General features: G+C 39.6%; 1 protein-coding gene across 3 annotated transcripts in view; it reads left to right on the top strand.

The window, feature by feature from the left end:
- The window catches only part of gpc5c (glypican 5c), a 100,825-nt gene extending 79,219 nt beyond the window's left edge, over positions 1-21,606 (top strand). For all 3 annotated transcript variants that reach the window (XM_005476263.4, XM_005476264.4, XM_025900021.1), the window contains 2 exons: positions 722-863; positions 18,516-21,606. In XM_005476263.4, coding sequence (XP_005476320.1) covers positions 722-863; positions 18,516-18,700 — 327 coding nt within the window. In that variant the 3' untranslated portion in view covers positions 18,701-21,606. The remainder of the gene's footprint in view (positions 1-721; positions 864-18,515) is intronic.
- The last annotated feature ends 246 nt before the right edge of the window (positions 21,607-21,852 follow it).

Genomic DNA, 21,852 nt, shown 5'->3' with positions numbered 1-21,852 from the left:
CATGAGAGGAATGGGGCCAACTCCATGCCTCTCATTCACCTCTCAACATGTCTTCACTGGTTGTGCCTTCCATTTAAGGTCAGTTAGTCCCAGGAATGATCTTGTAAACTTTGTAAAGCAGGTTTAACAGTGTATTCACACATGTGTGTAAATGCATCCATCTATAATTTTACATATTCCAAAGTTCAGGTATCTATGCCCTTATTTTGAACTTAATGCTCAAAGTATAGTTTTCTTATTGTGTCATGAGAGTTTGTCGGACATGGTGTTATGGAGCAGAGACCACCCTGATGATGGTGGACAGCATGAAGGGCGAACAAAGCCAATTAGTTGGCCACACAGTAGGAGGGAAGGATATAGTCCAGGCTAAAAAAGTGTCATTGTAGCTGTTTATAGACTAATATCTAATAAAAATAAGAATAATTCGCCATGGAATTACCAACTGCCACTATATAACTGGTTTGTTTTCTGGCAAACCTAAATATTAAATATAGAGTAGCTTTCGAAAAGTATCCTGAGATTTATAAAGGAAGTGTTAAGATCTTCCACTATAATCCATTTTGCCCCTTACAGATGACAGATTTTTGAAGGATCTGCAGCTTGCAGTATCAAAAAGAAACTTATGTTAAAGTGTATCATATTTTATCTATATTAAAAGTTGTTCACAGTGTTTCACATGCAGGATATTGGGATCTTATGCATTAACCGTATTTCTGTGCAGGACACAGAGGAAATGTTTCCAGAATTGGCAGAAATGGAAGCCTGGGAAGAGCTGGGCAGTGGGGAAAGGGAGGAGGGCAGCACCACAGAGTGTGATGACGAAGATGGTTGTCAAGCCTCAGGAGACGGTCAAGACAAACACTGTAAGTCACACCTTTCCATGCAAAAACACTCACTATGCAAGCACAATTCCACACAAAGTCTGCATGTTTATTTAGAATATCAACTGCGTTATATGACTGAGGAAATATCTGCCTCTGGAGAGACAGTGTGCTTTCTTTTTTTCAGCGAAGTGACCCTGTTATTGTTTTCTAAGAACTGTCACAAACTCTCGCTTTTATTCACCTCCTACCTGGCAAAGGACATTCACCTCAAATCCCATTTTCACACTCTGCTGAGGCTCCAGCAAAGGTGGTGGCGCATGAGTACCTTATATACCAGATGCCAAATCAAAAAGATGGCTTGTTTACTTACGGACACACTCTATTGGACCTCGTGTTCATTTTAATGAATATTTTATCTCCTGCAGAGATTTTACATTAATAATACCATATTACCATGGTGTTTTGTTTTTCCCTAGCAATGCAGTGAAAAAGGAGGCTGGTGTAAAGCTTTGGGTTACAAGTATGGTGTCAGCTGATTTTTTAAAAAGCCTATCCAACTGCAACCAGTGTTAGGCTTGTTGTACTTTAAAACTGATTTTTTTTTTCAATGCACCTGCTAAATAGACCATTTGGAGATACCATACAGTGAGAGCTAGAAGGAAGTGGATGGGCAATACAAAGAGGAAAGTAATAAAATCCCAGCTGAGTAAGCTGAGCCTCTTCAGCTCAGACTGCCAGCATTTCAGCTACTGATTCAGCAGCCTCTTAATATGTAGCATGTACCATGTTTACTCTGTCCACCACAAATCCAGACAAGCACATGTCGTACATTTGGATGACTGCATGCACATTAAAATATATATTTTAATGACGAGCAATTAAGTACAACACAGACTGAAGTGTATTTGCGATTGTGACTGTAATTGCAAATTTACATACTGCTTGTCAGTCTTTCTCTGTTTCCTTTCATGACATTTTCACTTACCCCTTAACACTATCACAACATGGCCACACTTTTTTTAGACACCCAGCAGTTTTTTTTTGCATGGCCGTTTTCTTCTAGATTGTAGCAGTCAAAGCTTTGTCATTTTACCAAGTTGTTTAAATGACATTTAACTGCTGTTTAATGAAACAAACACAACCCATATTGTTCAGTTCAGTCCTGTAACTGCAAGGTCAACACTGCTATAATTTTTTTTCTCTACCTATTTTTAAGACAAGACAAAGTAATTCTATTTAACTGAGATCCTGAAGATTGCACTGAAGGCACAATCTTAAAATAAGGGAATGTTTCATCAGGACAGCGTAATACTGTTTGTACTTGGAGAAAATAAAACAATACGGTACAGTTAAATATCAATGAAAAAGTCCAGTTACATGCAGTTCTGGAAAGGTCCTCTCAGCCCAGCTCTTTGTTTGCAGATGAAAAAATCCAGTCTTGGTCAGAGTTCTGCCACTACCACCAGTATTCCAGATAATCAATGCAAAATGCTGTCTGGGATTTCCTAAACTACCTTCAGTAATTTCTCAAAAAATGACCCATTGTTTACTGTCTTTTAGCTTTATAAGTGTGTTCTCCATCAAATCACACCTTTTGGCAGGGTAATGGGCTATAAAGTAATATTACACATTTGGCCCTTGTATTAGACAAATACGAGTGTAAGACAGAATTTCTTGCTTCTCTGAAGTCTAATGCCAAGAGATAGCAAACATTATCAGAGACGCACATCACACAAGGCTGAACTCATTTGTGAGTCTGCTCAACTATTTGGCTGAAGCTGTCTGGTACATATCAACTATGCCAGCGGGCATTCTTTAACATTATTTTTTTTTTTTCAATTGCATTCATTCTCTTTCAAATTCTCCTAAGTGTTCAGTTTTCTTTAACTGTTACGAAGTTACTTCTTCTTCACTTCTTACTGTGATCTTTGACAATTAACAAAGTGGGACTGGTAGATAAACCCTTTATGACTTTTCATATATTGACTAAACATTCATCCAAACATCAACTTTGGCAACCATTAAAGTAATTTCCCAGCTGGGCCAAGATAAAAGACATTGTAGGCATAGATTATTTAATTTCCATCTGTTTTTGCAGTTGTTTGCCACTGTATAACAGTGCCAGAGCTCCCAAGGTCCATGTTAAAAGGGGGCATGACCGCCTACTGTTCTGCTAAGACAGACTTCATTACGAAGCAAATGAACAGCGCTAATCTGTGGAGAACAGATTCTCAGTCTGTGCCATCGCTCAGATGGGATGAAACTGCTGCAAGTCTTGCTGAGGCGATACAATTCCTGCATACTGAAAATGCAGTTTGTTTAAGATTGCTAATACAGATGTTTCTATGATCTATGACTGTGAAAAACCAAAGGACTGTACTAGGCAGCTTTTTAAAAAACTGAGATAGAAACTGGAAGTACAATGTTTCTACTTTACACTGTCTGGCTAAAAAGAAAGCATTACAAATAGTCAAGGCAAGATTTGGTAAAGATAATTTCTTATCAGACATACTATTGTGCTCCAAAAGAAAGTGCAGTCTGATTGCATGATGTAATGCCTGGTTTGATCTTGGCTCAGATCCTGCTCCTCTCGCCTGGAGAAATTCACACAAGTGTACTTTGTGCACCAGATAAGGAAGGCCTGGTCATGTTCGAACTGCCATCGCCACAGCCACGAACAGGGGAATAAATCTGTGATTCTTTAATGAACCATATTATCCCTCGCCCCTGCAGCTATGAGAGCCTCTTCTGTGGTACATTTTGTGGCGTGACTGTGGCTTATTAACTGTATTACCCGAAACACTTGCACTGCTTCTTCCAAAGGAGCTATTCATTTGTAGATAGCTCATTAACGTATTAATCTCTAAAATGCCCACAATGGCACATTAAACCACTCTTCATTAGGAAAATAGAGGAGACACCAAATTTCTGTACATCAAAAGCTGGAACAGTACTTTATTTGTCTGTCCACCAGCATAGTCTGAGTCTGGCAGATTAGGCAGTCGTCTCTGGCTTTCTGTGAAGATCCGCACAGAAACAGAGAAAAGATAGAGTAGAGAAATTTCAAGTTTAAAAGAATGGGATTTTAGTTTATAATGAAGTCTTAAGTTTAGGATTGAACTTGGGGAAGAAAAAAAAACGGAAAAAAAAACTCCATCCCACAGGTAAATCTGTTGTATTTGACTTCAAATAGAAAAGTTATTATAGCGTTAAAGCTGTTGTTGAGGCAGTCTACCAGGTATTGTGTGAAAAGTCACGAAAACAAAAAGGAGATGAAGGCAGGTTATCCATCTCGGAGGAGTACGAGTAATCGCATGGATAAACATTTCCTGTGATTGAGCCGGAGGGATGTGCAGTGACAAAGTGTGAATCGTACAGCCATGAAAGTAAAATTCTCTTTTGGTAACAAACACCATCTGTCAGGAATGCTGGTGAGCTCATCAAGAAAACGAAAACACCCCCTGGCATTTTTTTCACAAACTTTACAGTTCAGTGGGTAAACGTGTCTAACATGGAGCCATAGGCAGTGATTGTTTCTCTTTGCCATCCTGTCAAAAAAATGTAATTATCAAAATCTGACTAGATTGAAAGTTAAAGGAGTCGATTATTGTGCATCTGGTCTATCCTTGCATACCCTTATTTGAGATGTGAGTGTGTCCACAAGTGTGTGCATGAGTGTAAATATGACCCTTAGGGATGTAAACTCTGATAATTAAGTTAAATTAACAGCAGCTAGTTTGGTGGCTTTTTTACTTAAGAAAACAGAGTGCTGCATAATTAAAAAGGTGTGGCTGTATGGTACAAGAAGGCCTCCATCAACAGGTTTTGAATTTACCTCTAGGGGCAAAATCTGCACTCACGTCTATCAATGCTCGATATTTCACTTTCTCACTTTGCTCACATACTCAAACTCACAGGCAAACACACACTGAATCTGACCTTGGTGAAAGTATTCAACTTAAACACATAGTATCAGCACACTAAGGTAATGGGTTTGTTGTTGGTGGTGTATTTTTACCTGAATGTCAAAGGCATAGAAAGAACTTTCCTCCAAAGCCTATAAGGCCAAAAAGGTGTGTAGCAGCTGTTCATCCTGGCAAGGGAGCTACATTTCTGAAATGAATAGCTGCATGGGCAGGATACAGCCAACCTGCACTAGTGTTAGTAAGATTACACTGGATCGACCACAGTCCCACTACAGCCTGCTGTTGTCCAGGACCCAGCACGCACTTTGCCTTTCTTGTTCAAAAATACAACGAAAGAAGGCGAAAAGACTGGGGATTAAGGGTGGATTGTTGCAAGTTGGATGATTCAAGGTCATAGCCAAATGTGAAGGAGAGAGGAAAGAAGAAAAGCCTGAAACTAAAAGCACTTGAGTGCAAAAGGCATAAGGCTGTCCGTTTTTACGTTGTAGCGCAGGTAACAGAGAAATAAAAAGATTCAAAGGTGCTTTCAAGACGAAATCAAAACAGGGCCTATGATTCAATCTACCGTGAGAGTAAAGGGTTAGAAGGGTGGACTGGGGATTTGGTGGTTGTATGCACTGGCAAGCTAGATAGAGCCAGTCCAACCCTAGATCTTCTCTTTCTAGGTTCTGGGCTGAATGAGGTCCCTTAGGACTGCCGTGCATAGAGAGGTGGCTGGCCTGCAGATGTAGTGGCTGTGTCCCGGTGCGGATATTACCAGTATGACTGCCATTTCCCTCAGCCTTTCATCTGGAGCTCAAGGGGCTGAGAGAGAATTCCGCAGGGCAGAGTAGGGTTGTTGAAGAAGGAACGAGAGGATTAGCAGAATGGTCTGGTGTGCGGATAGATGTAGGAGGAGTGAGTCACATTTTTTTGGTCAGATATGCAGGGCCATCCATTTGTTGTATGCGAGACTGTGGGTAGTGTTGCAAAGTTGTCTAAATACTTGTTTTGCCAATAATTTAGAGAAATGTCAGCGTCGTTTCTGTTTAATGAATGACATATGAAATACATCCTTCCTGATCACTTAAACTACAAAGCAAACTTTCTGTCCTTTAGTTTTATTACAATCGTCACAACTGTCTTCTATTTCCTGCTGTCTCTATTCATCCCTTTTATACCATATTTCACCTTGCCTTTAAGTGGGCTCCTTTTTCTCACTTGCATGACATATTCTACCCTGTGGTTTTATAGCACTTTGAAAGCATATTACCTTGAAAGGCTCCCTAGGCGCACGGTCATCAGAGGAGAATGGTTCTCATTAGCCAGCATCATCATTTCCTTTCTTAGCAGTATCTGTAAGGCCTTTATGATTGAGCTTTTGCAGCACACCTTTGGGAGCCTGGTTGGGAAACACCAAGAATCTCTGGTGTGGCAACAGGTAATAAACCAAAGGAAATGGTGGGAGTGAGTATGTACAGAAATTAGTGAAAATTAAACCTAGAATTCAGTTCAGCAGAGGAACACAGGGTGCTAGTGATCTAGTGCTTTGATACCACAGCCACATAAAAGCTTTAACAGTACCACAGAAGGAACTCTTATTCTTACAAGACATTCTTACATGCACACGTTTCCAAGCAGTACATGGACTTTAAAAGATGGTTCAGACTCATAAAGTGTTCTTTATTGAAAGCAGTGCAGTGGCTAGAACTTCATGTTTAATGTGTGAATAAAAACCTGGTACACCACCCTTCCCCCTGAGCCCCAATCTGCCTTAGATTATACTTTTAAGTTGCTGTTGAGACCTTATTTGGTAAACCTCAATGAACTTATAGAAATGTGTTGTCGGTGGCCAGTGTTGCTGGTGTGAGTGACCCTCTTGACTGTCTGTCCTTGTCCAGAGCTTATTGTCGGCTACTAACACAGAAAATGGCATTCCTGCTGTAACACAGCACTGAGCAAACAAAGTCAGACATTCCACTGATATTGAAAAATGCAGTAGAAGGATAAGCAGGGATGAGTGTGATCCTCTTCTGTCTCATCTCAGCCTAGTATACAGGGGGAAATACAACGTAGGTGAGGGGAGAAAGACGGAAAAACATGGGCTGGGATTTTCCCACTGATGACGTGGGAAGGTAATCCTTTGTAAAACGTATAAAATGCAAAGTTTTGTGTTAAATGACAATCACAGTATGTTGTTTTTGTTTGTTTATTTTTAGATGGCAAAAAGCATGTTTGCATGGCATGAGTGGTAATGAAATCTGGTAGCAAACTGTCTATTTACTACCCGGAGTGCAAAGTCTGTGTGCAGGCTTTACAGGTAAGCATCAAAGAGACACACGTTGCAAGACAAGTCACTTCATTAGAGCCCAGTCCCATTGATCTGTGGTGAGAGCAGCAAAGTCCTTCTCCCTTATCCATAAGAAATGTGGCAATTAGAAGTGAACCTGGTGCAGATTGTCAGGCCAGAGGGCTGAGAGAGGGCTGACCTCTGACTGATTGAACTGATTGCAGATTAAAAGGACCAGTGTACTCAGTGCACAGTTCTAAGTGATTTAATTCTAAAACTGCAGTCAGTTACGCAACCAAGAGTTTACATCAAAGTATTTGATTCGCCCACACAAAATCAAACATTTATAACATCACAGCGCAATGTTTTTTTTCTCTCTTACCCGCTCAGATATGTGAAAACACTTTGAAGTTGAGAAGGCAAGTATCACTTAAATCACTTTAATTCAGAGGGGGCCCGTCACATGGAGCAACACAAGGCTGCATTCCATTCTGTGCACTTAACTTTTATGTGTGCACCGCTACTTGGTGTCACTAAGCAGATAGTGTCAGTGACGGTTTACACACACTAAAGCAGGCACTGAAGTGCTGAATAAATTAGTCTTGATAATTTCAGAAAGATTGTGGATTACAGCAAATACAATATGAAAGATATTTTACAGCCAACATTTTTGATATTGACCAAATAATATAAATAATGATTCCAGTCTATTTATTTGGTTATGGAGAGATTGTTATGTGTAATGCATTCTGGCTAGGCAGCAATGCAAAGCAGAACGGTTAAATGAAACAAAGTCCTGTTTAATTGCAATAGTAACATCACAAATGTGAAAGCATTAATCTTAAAGGTTTGGTTTATAGTGTTATGAGACTTTTATAAAGAAAATAAAAGTTCGATGTCCTTGGCAACAAGACCATCTCCCAGCTTTAAAAGCCAATAAGAATTTTCCCTTGTTGCATCCGTCTTCCTGTGTCCTGTGTGGGGAGAATTACAGCATGCTGCTAACACTGATGCTAACTGATCCAAAACGCTAACTTAAAAATCACTTTCTGTTCAAATGTATCCAATATTAAAAATGTTTTCTGGGCTTGGTCTGCTATCGGACAGATTTTTTACAAGGAGCCGAGGCCGCCTTCATTATTAGTTACATAATGGAAAAACATGCAACAAAATAACGACCTTTCAGAGCACATACCTGTTACTTTACCACTTCATCGATTGGTTAGTTTTTTTGTGAGTATAACCATAAACTAAAACCTGCTAAAAACTAGAGCGCACAGCAACACTGTGTTCTTTCAGATTAAGCTAGTGTTTTGTTTTGTTTTTCCAGTCCAGTTATCGTGTACTATGCAAGAAAAATAATGGCTCCAGTAAAATCTAAAAAAGTACCGTGTGAAAGCAAGTAAAGTGATAAAAAAAACAGCTAAATACAGTCTACAAATAACCAAATAACTCTCCCATGTTCTCCCATCACCTAAACAACAAAAACAAAGCAAAAAAGTGAGACTCTTCAGATCAAAATGTCCCCTCCAGAATAGGAAAGTCTGGTCGTAGCCTAGTGCGGCTAATGTGGCCAAAGTAAATGTTAGCAGAGGGACGACTATGACTTGTGGAAACTTTAAAACAGACCATAATGGGTCTCAAAACCAAGGGTATTCAGGGTGGTGTGGTATTTTGGGCTGAAACTTGAAATATACATTGTTGGGGACATGTAAGACTTGTTAATATCTCTTAAAAAGTTTTGGATAATTCAACCTTTAAGGCTTCTGTGCCAGTTAGTTAAGTCCATGGGGAGAAGTGTGAGGTTAGTAAGTACACGTGAGGGCATTGTTTCCCTGAGTGGTACCTCATGTGCATTTCCTTTTAATGGTTTAAAAAACAAACAAACAAACTAAAAAAAACCTAAAAAACTATGAGCATGTGTGTGTGTGTGTGTGTGTGTGTGTGTGTGCGTGTGTGTGTGTGGTGTGTGTGTGTGCGTGTGCGTGTGCGTATGCGATTGAAAAAGAGAGAGCTAAAGGATATAAATGGCAGTTTATTTCTGCATCCTTCATGCTTGTCTCTCTACAAGGACAACGTGACACCTGGCAATGTGATGAGGCAGCTGGTGTCTGAGTGCACACAGGTGTGGTGTGTGTTCTGAGTACCCCGGTGTGTGTAGCGATGGGTGTGTGTATTTGTTTGTGAGATTGAGGAGTTGTCTTGGGCATTAAACTTCCCTCATCTTCCACTCCATCTTGAGAATCTGTCCCATTGACTGCTGGAGGTCACTGTCCTCCCAGGGCCCCATTTGCCAATTTGTTTCTGTGTATATGTGTTTGTGTGTGTATGTAAAGGGTGTAAATTTTAATCTTGCCAAGGAGCTTAATAGTCTAGTACAGCCAAGAATCACACTGGACAGATTCCACTCCACTGATCCCCGTGCTAGTTGCCAGGCTGCTGTGCCTGTTGCTAGGTTAGCTTTAGGCTAAGACACGTACCCCACTGGTGCCCCAGTATTTTGGCCCTTTTAGCCCCCTGAGTGGCCTGCCAGAGACCTTGTACCAGTCCTGTTGTACAGGTTGCCTGTGAACCAGGGAGGCAGTTCTCAGAGATGTGCATGAATTCACTGTGTTTCTCAGAAAACAGAATAGGGAGATTAGTTTGAATGAGTGAGGAGCCCCTGCCTGACATGCCACCACATAAAGAGTGATTTGCGGACAACAACAGCACAGAGATGGATGGCCAGTAATGAACTGTGTGAATTCATCCTCCCCTCCTTTTTACTCTCTACCCTTACCTTTCTTTGTAAGACAATGTGTGTGTGAAAAGAGATAAGAAAGACTTGTTTAAATTCTTGGAACGGTAAATGTGAGACAAGGAAAATGAGGCCTTGAGAAATTGAACATTTCCCTGTTTTAACAAACAGCGTCAGGATATCCAGGATTTGTAGCTGGTAACAGCAGCATGGCTGTTTTTTTGTGTGTAAAGTTCTGATTGAAAGGCAGTGATATGGCTAGTTATTAATGTTGTTTTTCCCCAACCATGAAAAAAACAACAACTTTGACTTACAAGTGTAACAGGCATGGAATACATTCAGTGAAGCTGCATCTACAACAATGTTGCGTGCAACCTTAAGAGGTCATTTAAATGGTGTGTGGTCTGGATTTTGTATATTTGAACAAGAAAACATTTGATCGTCTTAGAGCTAGTGCTTCAAAATTAAGGTGGTATAATTAAACAATACCACAATGGAAATTAGCTGTGACTTTTTTTCTGAACATTTTGAGCGTGGTTATATGCTACATTCCTTCAGTTGCCAGATGTTTAAGTGCTGTCCTGTGTGTATCCGTCTTTTTTTAAAGGGGTGGAATGGGAAATGGGATTCAACTAGGTCATTCCCTCCATTTCTTCTTTTTTAAGCTATACCTACGGTTGCAGTCAGAAATTTACTTACGCTCATCTTGGGCATGAATGTTATGGTAATTTTAGGCCTTTAATGATTTCTTTGAACTTTTCTTCTTCAAGGATGGAATAATTGTTTAGCATAAATCTTTAATGACTTTCAAAAACAAGAACTGGGTGCACAAGTTTGCATGCATTTCAGCTTTTTTTTCCTAATCCACACAGGTTCAAAATTATATATACAGGTACAAATATATACAAACATTTACTTAAATCTTTTTATAAGTGATGATACTGAAGGTTCTGCAATGTCTTAACATGACAAGGCCAGAGCCTGTTAACTGATCGTGATTGACCACAACTGGTAGTTTCTCTTTGGTAGCATAAAAAACACTCATTGGATTGACCAATATGCAGACCAATGAGAAAGTCCAAGGAACTCAGTGAAGATCTAAGAAGGAGATTTGCATATTTACACAAATTTGGACAGTCCCAGAGTCTTAAAGCCATTTCTAAGAAAAAAAATGCAGATTCCAAAATCATTAGTTCAGTCAGTTTGTGTGTAAGTGCAACTTATTGAGAAGAAATTATTGAGGGGAAATTTGTGAGAATTTGGTCCGAAAAAATCCAGGAACCAAACCAATGCTCAAGCCTTCCATGAACTAGAAACTGCTGGAACTGCTGCTAGTGTCACTTTCCACAGTGAAGCAACTTTTACATTGGCCTGAGAGGGTGCTGACCAAGAAATGCCAAATGCCCTCTGAAGAAAAGCTGTATGATCAGATGAGACAGAGATTTAGTTGTTTGGCAGCAATAACAAGAGGCATATTTGCTGTAAAGGTGAGGCTTTTAAACCCAAGAACAATGTACCAGTTCTCAAGCATTGCGGAAGTAGCATCATGCTCTAGACCTTTTTTGCTGCCATTGGTACTAGTACATCGTGCAAAGTGGATGGAATAATGAAGAACTGCCTCCAAATTCTTCAACTTGACCTCAGATCAACTAGATCAGGGGTCTGCAACCTTTTACACCCAAAGAGCCATTTGTACCCGGTTTCCACGCAAAAGAAAACACTGGGAGCCGCAAATACTTTTTGACATCTAAAATGAAGATAACACTGTATATATTGTTTTTTATCTTTATGCTTTGTGTGAACAACTAAGGTGTGCTGCTTATGAAATCCATGAAGTGCTACAGAGAAAATTTAATTATATTTATGTAATCAACACATTTTGAACTCTTAAAGAAATATAACAAAAGGAAAGACACCCAGCTGAACTAAAATGATCCATGTAGCAAACAAAAACTGTTGTCAGCCGCCACCCTTATATCGCCTTTGCGCTGTTGGAGCCTTGACCTGACTCTTAAAAAATAATTGGAAAAAAGCACTATGCAGCTGAAAAATGAAAAATAGATATTTGCAAAATTCTGCCTAAATATGTATTTTACCTGGTTAATGCGTGCGGTGGGGCGTGGTTTGCAGCGCCGCTGCAGGGGAGGCGGACGCACCTGAGCAACACCCGCAATCACACCTCGCTGCCTTTACGTCTGCGCTATCTGTGCTGTTGTGTTGTTGGTGGTGTATGTCGGACTGTGAGCTGAAAAGCTACAGCCGGCTGTATGCGTACAAAAATCATAATTTTTTATTATTTTATCATATTTTTTTTATTTTTTTTATTATGATTAAGGAACTGACCTCACAGCCCATTGTTCCTTCTGTGGGCTGGTTTCAGTCATTATGCAAATGTCCTGTTTATAAGGTTTGGGGAAACCTGCAGTCAGCCGAGACTGAAGAAGTCACTTGGATGAGTGACGAAACGTTTCTCCCACAAAACGCTACGTCCAGATGAACAGATTCAACTTTTGGAGATCATATATAAAAAAATGACAAAGCAGAAAGCAAGTGAAGGCCTTAAAGGGAAACATTGCATGTAGCAAATATCTGACAAGGTTACAAATCCGGTTGGATCTAGTGTGAGTTTTTCCTTCCTATTTATGACAGACTAATGGTAAAAATCATTTTTACTTACAGTACTTTGGTGTATTTTAGAAACAGACAGCTGGCACCCATGCACTAATGCATATTTGGCAACTGCATAAAGATCTTGTCTTACGGCAAATAAGGATTGATCTAGAAAATCGACAGTGTCATTATGTAGAAATACAGGAGCAGCCGAATAAACTGTGCCTCTGTTAGTTTTGATGCATGCTCACAAGTGTTGTATTTAAGCTGGAGTCAAACATGCACTGTCAATAGGCTGACAGCACATTTATCTGTTTACAGGTTCATGGGTACATATTTTCATCATAATGTGTGAATGAACAGTGGAAATCTTCTTTTGCTTGTGTGCATACTTAGTGTTTGCATAAGATCTAAAAACTAATAAAAACAAGGAGTCACCTATGTTAGGGTAACATGAATACAAGGCAGATCCAGAGGCCTTGTCAAACCCAGGCCCATGAGCTTCTTTACAACCTTCACCCCCAACATCCACCTCCAATTAACTGCTATGCAGTTGCCGAAGAGCTGCAAGGTCAAGAAAATGGTTAGCAAGATACTGACCTCAATTCTTCTTCACCACACCCCATCAATGCACCGTAAGTCATAAGTTCACCTTATAACTGTCTTTAGAAATCTACACAGCAGGCAGAGGTGTGAACTGACACCAGGTGCTTTAAAGTTCATGACAAACAGGTCAAAGTCTTCTCATTACTCATGTAAGTTCAGTGTGGGATCAAGTTGCAACGTACAACAGTAGGTTACACTGTAAATAGATTTGCTGTAACGTAATTCTATGTGGATATGTAGTATGGTGAAATAATAAAATGAACTTTAGTGACATTTATCAATGTTTGTCGTAGCTACAAAGTCTGTACTCAGTCTAGAAAAGCTGTCTTGTCATCTTGATATCAAGTAGTGTGACAACTTGCTAAGCCCCAGTAAACAGTAGCACCATTCCTCGCTGGATTACAGCTCTGCAGCTAGGGTTGAGCCAAGAGTCTTATGCAGACATGCACGCCTCATGATACACACATACAGAGGCAGGCAAAACACAAATGTAGACATAATTTTTCAGGGTTAACTTATTTAATATGTGTGTGTGTGTGAGTGTATTTATTTCTGCAACCCTATATGCTGTGTGAGTATTCTAGCCAACTGTAGTTTATATATGACACAAAGGGAAAAAAAAGAGAGACTAAATCTTATCAGCTCAAGACAGAAAGAGAACTGTTTGACAACAGTCTGCTTCTTCCTTTTGCATACCTAAGTTTAAGGATTTAATCTGTGAGACAGCAGCCACTGTGTGCTGGCAAACCAAAAGGAACCAAGAGGAGCCAGGGGAAAGAAGAAAACTAACACGGTTGCCCGGAGAATCATCATGCAATTTTCGGTCGTTCAGAATTTTGATGGCCGAGACATTTGTTATTCTTATTATTCACCTTCCAGCCTTTATTCCTCCATTTCTCTCTTGCTACCCTCCCATCCCTCCTCCCTCTTGGCTAGGGCCTGAGGTCCACCTCTTCTTCGGAGCTTTGGCCTGGGTTGTTAGAAGCAGCTGTTGTTCCTCTTTGGCCAGTGGGAAATAGAGGCTCCTCCAAACACACAAGCTACCCATCTGGAGAGGCATTAGTGGCAGAGGACACAGTGAACTGTTTCTCACACACTTAGCCAACACAGAGGTCAATGAGGTTGTTAAACTGTATGTGTAGTTAGGTAACACAGTAACCGCAGTACATATCAGAGTGAAAGTTGGGTGGTCAGTTGTATAAAAGGCACGAACCCTTTTCTCTTCATCTCAATGACACAGTTTACCGCATCCCTAAACAGCAAGTTTGAAAGCTACAGCATATTATTTATAGTATTATGGAAGTGTTTACAGGCCCCACAGACCCATGCATCGATATCTAGAGACTGCCCAGACATGAAGGTCTTAGGTTCTGTTTTTTGATTTGATTTGATTTTCTCTGTCCCTGTTTGTTGACTATTACAAAACATCTATAAAATCAAATCACATTTGTCATATACTGATGAAGAACATATGTCACTGACTGCTGTTGTGATGGGAGAAGTATGTTGATGTGCCATTGCATCGCCTTGAAGTCGCCTGAGGTGATTGATTCCATCTGTCTTGATACAAGTGGCGATGGATATTCATCCTCATACTGAAAAGCTGAACTAAATGTTTTCCTCTTCTAACCCTCTATGTCATCCTTCACTCCCTCCCACCCTGTGTGTTTTTTCTATCTTGCTTGTTCTCCCTTCTTTTTCCCCACTGTTCGGGGATTTACACATGACTCAGCTCATGAAGCATGGCTTATCTGCTAACATTGTCTCATTATGACAAGAACAACATAACATTCCATTAGTCTTCTGCCCCCCAGTTTTTCTCTCTTTGTGCCTCAAGCTGTTGGAGGCTTTAAGGAACAAGTACTCTTCTCTTTTTTCCCCCTTTAAATTTCTGCCTATTTTTCTCTCCCATTTTAAGTAATTTTTTTTCTCCTGTTGCTATGTAACTTGGGCTTCTCATATATTATCATATCGTATTATTGCATAACATTTCCACTCAATGTGATGCCATTTTTTACAGTATAGTGCTTCTTTTGTTTTATCTAAACTTCTAAAAATGTCATGCATTATTAATTACATCCATTGTCTGTATTTATTTTCTTTTTTTTTCAGTTTGAAAAATGTTCGGTGCTTCCTCGACATGTTGAGGGGATTTCACAGTTTTTTTTCGTCTTCTTTCAGGTGGTCCCTTTAGGGATTGCCTACCTCACCCTATCTCTAGCATCCTCTTCTCTCACACCAATCCTCCCTACTACATCCATGATTCTTTTCTGTGGTGGTCTTCCTCTTTTTCCTCCTGCTTTGCAGCTCCCTATTCAATATCTATCCATCTTCTTCCTCTTGTCCAATTCAGGGTTACAGTGGAGCAGGAGCCTATCCCTGCTGTCATATAGTGACAGACAGTGTACACCCTAGACAGGTCACAGATCTATTGCAGACAGATAGCCATTCATACTCACATTGAGCTTGCCAATTTAGAATGACCAAATAGCCTAACACTGTGGATGTCTTTGGACTGCCGGAGTCTTGCATGTCACTGGCAGAACATGCAAACTCCACACAGAAAAGCACCATCCTAGTTTCAAAACCATGACCTTTTTGCTGGGCTAACCACCACACCACCATACCCATATTCTATTTTCATACAAAATGTATAAGACAACATCCTGAACACTTCACCTTCTACTGCAAACCCCCTCCTCACTATAAAAGGTAATGAAACATGCTCTGGTTGGGTTGCTGTCAAATAAGCTCAGAGCACCACTTTAATACTTTGACAAAAATAGGCCTGGTTACATTATTAGTTTACTGAGTATTGACTCTCCTTTTCAAACTGATTGCATCTAATGTTCTTTGATTTAAATGATCACAGGAGACGTTAACTGGTTGGCAGTACTGCAGAATGTGTCATAATTGGTTGTTCTGGCGAGGACTTTCTCCATTAATTAGCCAGTTGGTTAGCCAACAGCAGAGCAGTATTAGTGTTGTGTCGGCTTATTCAAATGCTCATCAGGGGCTTTTTACACCCCCCTGATGAGATGCAGCCCATTTCCACTGAAACAATAACAGCAATCTGATTTGGGATAAATGATGTCTTTGTCTATTGTCTACTGGAACAACAAAAACTATTGGCACGCAAAACACTTTTGTCTCAAGAGCCCCGCCTAGCCCTATTTACACATACACGCTTACAAACCCAAGAGCGCACTTAAGGATGGGCTGATGTTTATTCTCAGTTCTGCAGAGGAATGTATTTTTAGAAGTGCACAGAAAGGAACAAGAAATACTGAAGACGGCTTAAGAACACCAATAACATTAGCTCTTTAATATAAGAGAAGAACTGATTTATTTATTTGATATTCAAAGTTCTTCTGATGTGTGCTATAAAATTTGTGGTGAACTATCACATACATGCCTGTCAAGCTGTTTGACGGCCAGCTAATCATACAGGGCACTCGTTTTTTAACAAGACACCTGTTTGTGCCAGTTTTGCTGTGAGATACAGTTTAAAGAAACCACTTGGCATTAGGCTTTGCCTCAATGTGGGGACTCTGATATTGAGTATAATCCCCATCACAACCAGTGCTAGGGCCTCGCCTAAATCAGTTCCAGAAGTAATTGTTAACTTGTTAACTTATATAAAGGGGTTGCTACAAAAATATTCTATTCATTATGTTTGTTTGTACCATTTTGCTATCCAGCGACACCTTTTTGGCACATCTCAGTCAAAAGGGGTCAGCAAAACTTCTGAGGTAATCTTGAGTGCGACACCTTCAGGCTTTGGATCGTTTCCAACGTACCAGCTGTGTCTAGGTCTCTGACATTTATTTGGCAGTATTCTCTCAGGTTCTGTTTTATCTGATCATCTTGTCATCACATGTTATCTTGTCATCTCTTGTCTTCTCGCTAAATGTATGGAGATTTTTGTACGCAGTCTAAGTCTGGCATGACCAAATAACAATCGCTTTCAGTGAAAATGATGTAAACATATAAATATCTGATTAAACCCAAAGAAATCACTACAGTCTATCAAACACTCTTCTGCTTTATTGCCTCTTACCTGTTTCTCTGTAAAAATAAACTGATGCCAATGCCAAAGTCAATCCCCCTTAACCTCTGTGCCTGTTTGCTTCTGTTTATGTCGATGGGATGCTGTTGTGTTCCTCCCTTAGCGCCCACATAAGCCTTTCTGGATCACTAAGTGCTGCTAACGGATAAATCTAGACATCTAATACTTGTAATGACGGTTAATTGGAATGTAACTGAGACTGGGTGTGCACTTGTTGCACTGAGACTGTTAAGCTCCCAGTAATTCACTGATGTGCTTATTGGGTTGGGTCAGTCAGGGAGGGTGGGTAATTTGGATTTCTGACACACCAACATTTTGTCACCACCCAGAGAGAAGGAGATATGATGGCAGAAGCAGTGCGATGACACTGATAAATTAAAGACAACTGAGATTTCAGTCAGTTTTCATGTCAGCTGGGAATCTGTGTCTAAATAGATGTAAATTATGCGGGGTGTCTGTTACAAAAAGTGCAATTACTTTCTTATGACTTACTGTCATTATTAGTGTTTCTTATACAGCAAAAACAAATAATGTTGGTGTCAACCTTGTAAAATCAAAATTATTAAATCTTTCAGTTAATAATTAAAATAATTAACTTTCATAGAAAAGGGTTGTTATATAAAATACTTTGATTTGGAATTCTGATTCAATTTTTAAAGGCATAACTACAGTCAAAGGTCAAAGGTTGAAGGATTTGGAAGTTCTGAATAGCGTAGGTTGGAAGTACTAACACTTGTACGGTATTAATTACTCCAGTATACTGTATGTATTTAAGAGAAGTTATTTTAAACAACATTAAAAAGTGCACTGTAGGTTTCTGGTTATTGGCTTGTTTCTTGAGCAGGATTTCACCAGTTAGGTCCGAGCCGGGAAGCCTTGTAGTCCAGTTCAGCTGTCCCTTTTGAGGTCAACATCCAAAGAAAAACATGGCTCCTCTTTGCTCTCTTTGGAGATTTGGCATTCTGCACTAACCTGCTGTTGTGCTGCTTGTAAAGTCAGCTGCCTTCTCTAACTAAACCTTTGAATCATCAGCAGGCCTTTGCATTACCACAGTTGGAAGTTCTGTTGGTAAATCATTTAGATGAGCGCGACAAGCAGGCCTCCGCCTCTGGAAAGAGCACCTCTCTCACCAGTCAAGGATTAAAATGTTCAGTGTTTATTTTATGTGTGTAATTAAAAGAAATATTTTTAGTTATTAAGTAATGTAGCAGCATTATAAATGCACTGGCAAAAAAAAAACTAAACCAAACTAAATAAATAAAAAATAAAGCATTTTTGAAAGCAAACAGCCACTGCCACTAGTCTTTGAAAGGTATTAGAGTTTAAGTGATGGGAATCTTGACTAAGTGTTTATTAAATATAATATGCAAACCCAAAGAACATTTAAGCACATATACCTGAATTTAATGGAGGCTAAACTTGTTATTTTCTGTTTCTCTTTCCCATTGTCTCTCTCTGTTTTCGTCTCCCACAGTACCCGAACCGTCCAGTGCTGGTAAGCCATTAGGGAAACATCCTGAAGGTGACAGCCCACGAGAAAACCCCTCTAAGCCCCCCTTAGTGAAGATGATAGGGGGTTCTTCATCTGCCAGCTGGACACAGTGCTGCAGCCTTGCACTGCTTTTTGCTGGACTTTGCCTGCAGTGGATCCTGTTCTGATGCCAGCACAGGCTGCGGATCAACCTTCACCTCTGTCCCTTTAGGAACCTACACGCACAGAAAAACTCATATACATATCACAGATATAATCCTTACTGCTATCCTCAACCTACATAGATACAAAGGAGAACAGGGCAGATGCAGACTGGTGTCCTGCAGCATCACAAATGTGGATGTTTGGACAAGCTGATATTATGCACGCTTATCTACAAGGCTACGAGGCTGGACGTGTGTATGCAAACATGCACGTCCTTGTTTCACTTACACAAACACACCTTTGTGATCCAAAATGAAACGCCATCATTCTGATTTTACTTACAAACACCTGCCAAAAACGCTTTGTTCTTTTTCTGCTGCTGGTGTTTACTTACCCTTTGATGCTAAAAACCTCATCACAGCACTGCGTCTCATTTGAAAACTCAACTCATTTCTATTTGGGGATTAAGGAATGCATTGACTGCTAGATCAATCCCAGGTATGTGGCCTCATACAGCAGATTTGATATTCTCTAATGACTGCGTGCCTTGGCAGGGATAAGAATGTAACAAGTACACAGGTACAGCACAGGCACACATGCATGGCTGAATTGTGCAGATAAACTAGGTGTGTATAGTATGTAAGTGTACATAGGTGGACAGATTTGCTAGAGTTTATGAGGTTCTGATTGAAAAAAAAAAGCTCTTAACTGACTGAGCTGAATAGAGTTTTCGGATTTTTTCTTTTCTCGTTTTTTTGTTTTTTGAGTTAGCTGTGAATGGGCTGTGCTTGTCGCTCAGTACAAAATAAGAAAGGGTGCAAAAATTAAAAAAAAAAAAAAGCATTATCAAGAATAATGCAGAAATATGCATAATTTCCTCCTTAAACCCATGACATAAATGGACGGTTTTGGACATTTGAACAAAGTCTGTACATTGTTGATTTTGATCATGTCTATTGTGCATCCATGTTTGTGTGTTTACTCATTGAATTACACCTTAATGCATGTATAACCTACAGAGCTATCAAAGTCTTTCCCACCATTTTTCACTGGTGACATGACATCAGGGTTTGCCTTTCTATAACCCTAATTTCAGAAATTTGGGACAATTTGTAAAATATAACTGAAAACAGAATGATTTGCTAATCTCATAAACCCTTATTTGATGCACCATAGAACCCAGTAAAATGGTATATTTACTTTTCTTTGATGGCAGCAAGATCTCTCAAAAAAGTTGGGACAGGGTCCTGTTTACCACTGTGTAGCAATCACCAATCCGTAAAAGTCTAGGAACTGGGGAGGCTGGTTGCAGGACACCAAATGTACAAGCTGCCAGTTCCATGCTATCAAAAATGCAGACCTTTGAACTCAGTGCTGATAACAAACCAACACTTTTCCTCTTGAGTCCAGAGGACGTGGCATCCATATTCCGTGAAAAGAATTTTCAGTTTTGATTTGTCTGACCAGAACAGTTTTCCATTTTGCCCATTTTAAGTAAGATTAGGCCCAGAAAAAGCAGTGATGTTTCTGGATCACTTCTTTTTGGCTTGATGGAGCTTTAACCTGTATTTGTGGATGGCACGGTGAACAGTGTCCACAGACAGTGATTCGTGGAAGTTTTAGTGAACCCATGCTGTTATTTTTATGTCAGAATCATGTCCGTTATTAATGCAGTGCTGCCTGATGACCTGAAGAGCACAGGAATCCAGCAGTGATTTTTTGGCATTTCTCCCTTGCGCACAGAGATTTTACGTACTGCGGATGGTGAGAATTTTTGGTGAAATAGTGAAACTCTGCCACACTATGATGGTCTTTGTACACCCAATTATGTTACTGACCTTATGCCAATTAACCTACTTAGCTGTGACATTTTCCTTCAGTTATTTTTTAGTAGCAATTACTTATCCAGCCTTTTGTGTCCCAAGATTTTTGACAGTTGCTTGCCATCAACTTGAAACTGACCTAATGTTTTTCATGAAAACGTCTGTGTTCTACTATAAGCAAAATATATGTTTATGAGATATGATGATTTACAAAAATCCAGTGATTTTCATAAATCATAGGATGCTGTTTTTATTTACATTCAACACAGTGTCACAACTTTTTTTGGAATTGGGATGGTAAATAATAGGAATTTGAAAACAGGAGCAAATGTGACTGCTTTAATTCTAATTTAACAAAATCATTTTTTTACAAAACTATGGGCAACTTGTGTTTGATTCATTACAGCGGTAGCCTTTTTGTGAGCCCATCTTCTTTTGCTTTTGTCATTTATTTTTTTAAAATATACATACAAAAGCAAAAACAAACCTAGAGTCTCAAACTAATGATGAACTATTGATGTTTCCAATGATCATGCATGACAAGAGAGCAAAAAGAAAAATGTGTCGAAAAAACAAACAAAAAACTCCCAAAACTAAGTAACGTGGCTTGCTCTTTATACATCTTTTCCTTCTTGTGTAGATTGGTTGTATCCACTGGTACTAGCACAGCAGATTACCTGTAAATGAGGATGATGAATGGTCCCTGTTAAGAAGATGCAGTATAAATGCTGACTACGCCATATGTAAAAGCTACACAGACACAGTGTCTAAACTCAATAGGTCTATATTGTGCTGGCATACCATACATACAATAAAAGTATTGTAGTTAATGGAGAGTAAAGATGGCCACAGCTATGTGGGTTTCAACAGTTCAAATGTTTCACATTTTGGGTCAGGTAATCATATTTGGTTGTTTTCCTCCTTGTATGTTCTGTTCCAGGCCAATGTTCTTTGCACTCACTGGTTCCTTACAGTCATATACCCTCGCATGTGTATAAATGTACATATTTTGCATCACGTGTCATTTGTTTTGTGTCTCATTTCGTCTCTTTTGTATGGGAATGATATAGTGTTGTTGAGCTCTATTAAAAGTGCTCTGCTCTTTCGTTTGCTTCTCTGGCCTGTCCTTAAAGAATACCAGTCACAAACAAAGCAGATCTTCCTACTAGAGACTGTACACACATTATACATCCACACAGGTGTTTTTATTTAATACTCTTGGGTCATTTCCCCGACTTTCCTGTTGTTGGTCCTATGCACTTTTCAGCATACCTACATCCATCTTCAACCCAATTTGCATTATAAATACAAAGGCCAGTGTGTATGATCAGGAGCTTTATTTTTTGTATTGT

Source organism: Oreochromis niloticus, linkage group LG18, assembly GCF_001858045.2.
Source record: "Oreochromis niloticus isolate F11D_XX linkage group LG18, O_niloticus_UMD_NMBU, whole genome shotgun sequence".
NCBI classification, from domain to species: domain Eukaryota; kingdom Metazoa; phylum Chordata; class Actinopteri; order Cichliformes; family Cichlidae; genus Oreochromis; species Oreochromis niloticus.
The sequence above is the reverse complement of the archived record's forward strand: the minus strand, read 5'-3'. Positions and strand labels throughout refer to the sequence as shown.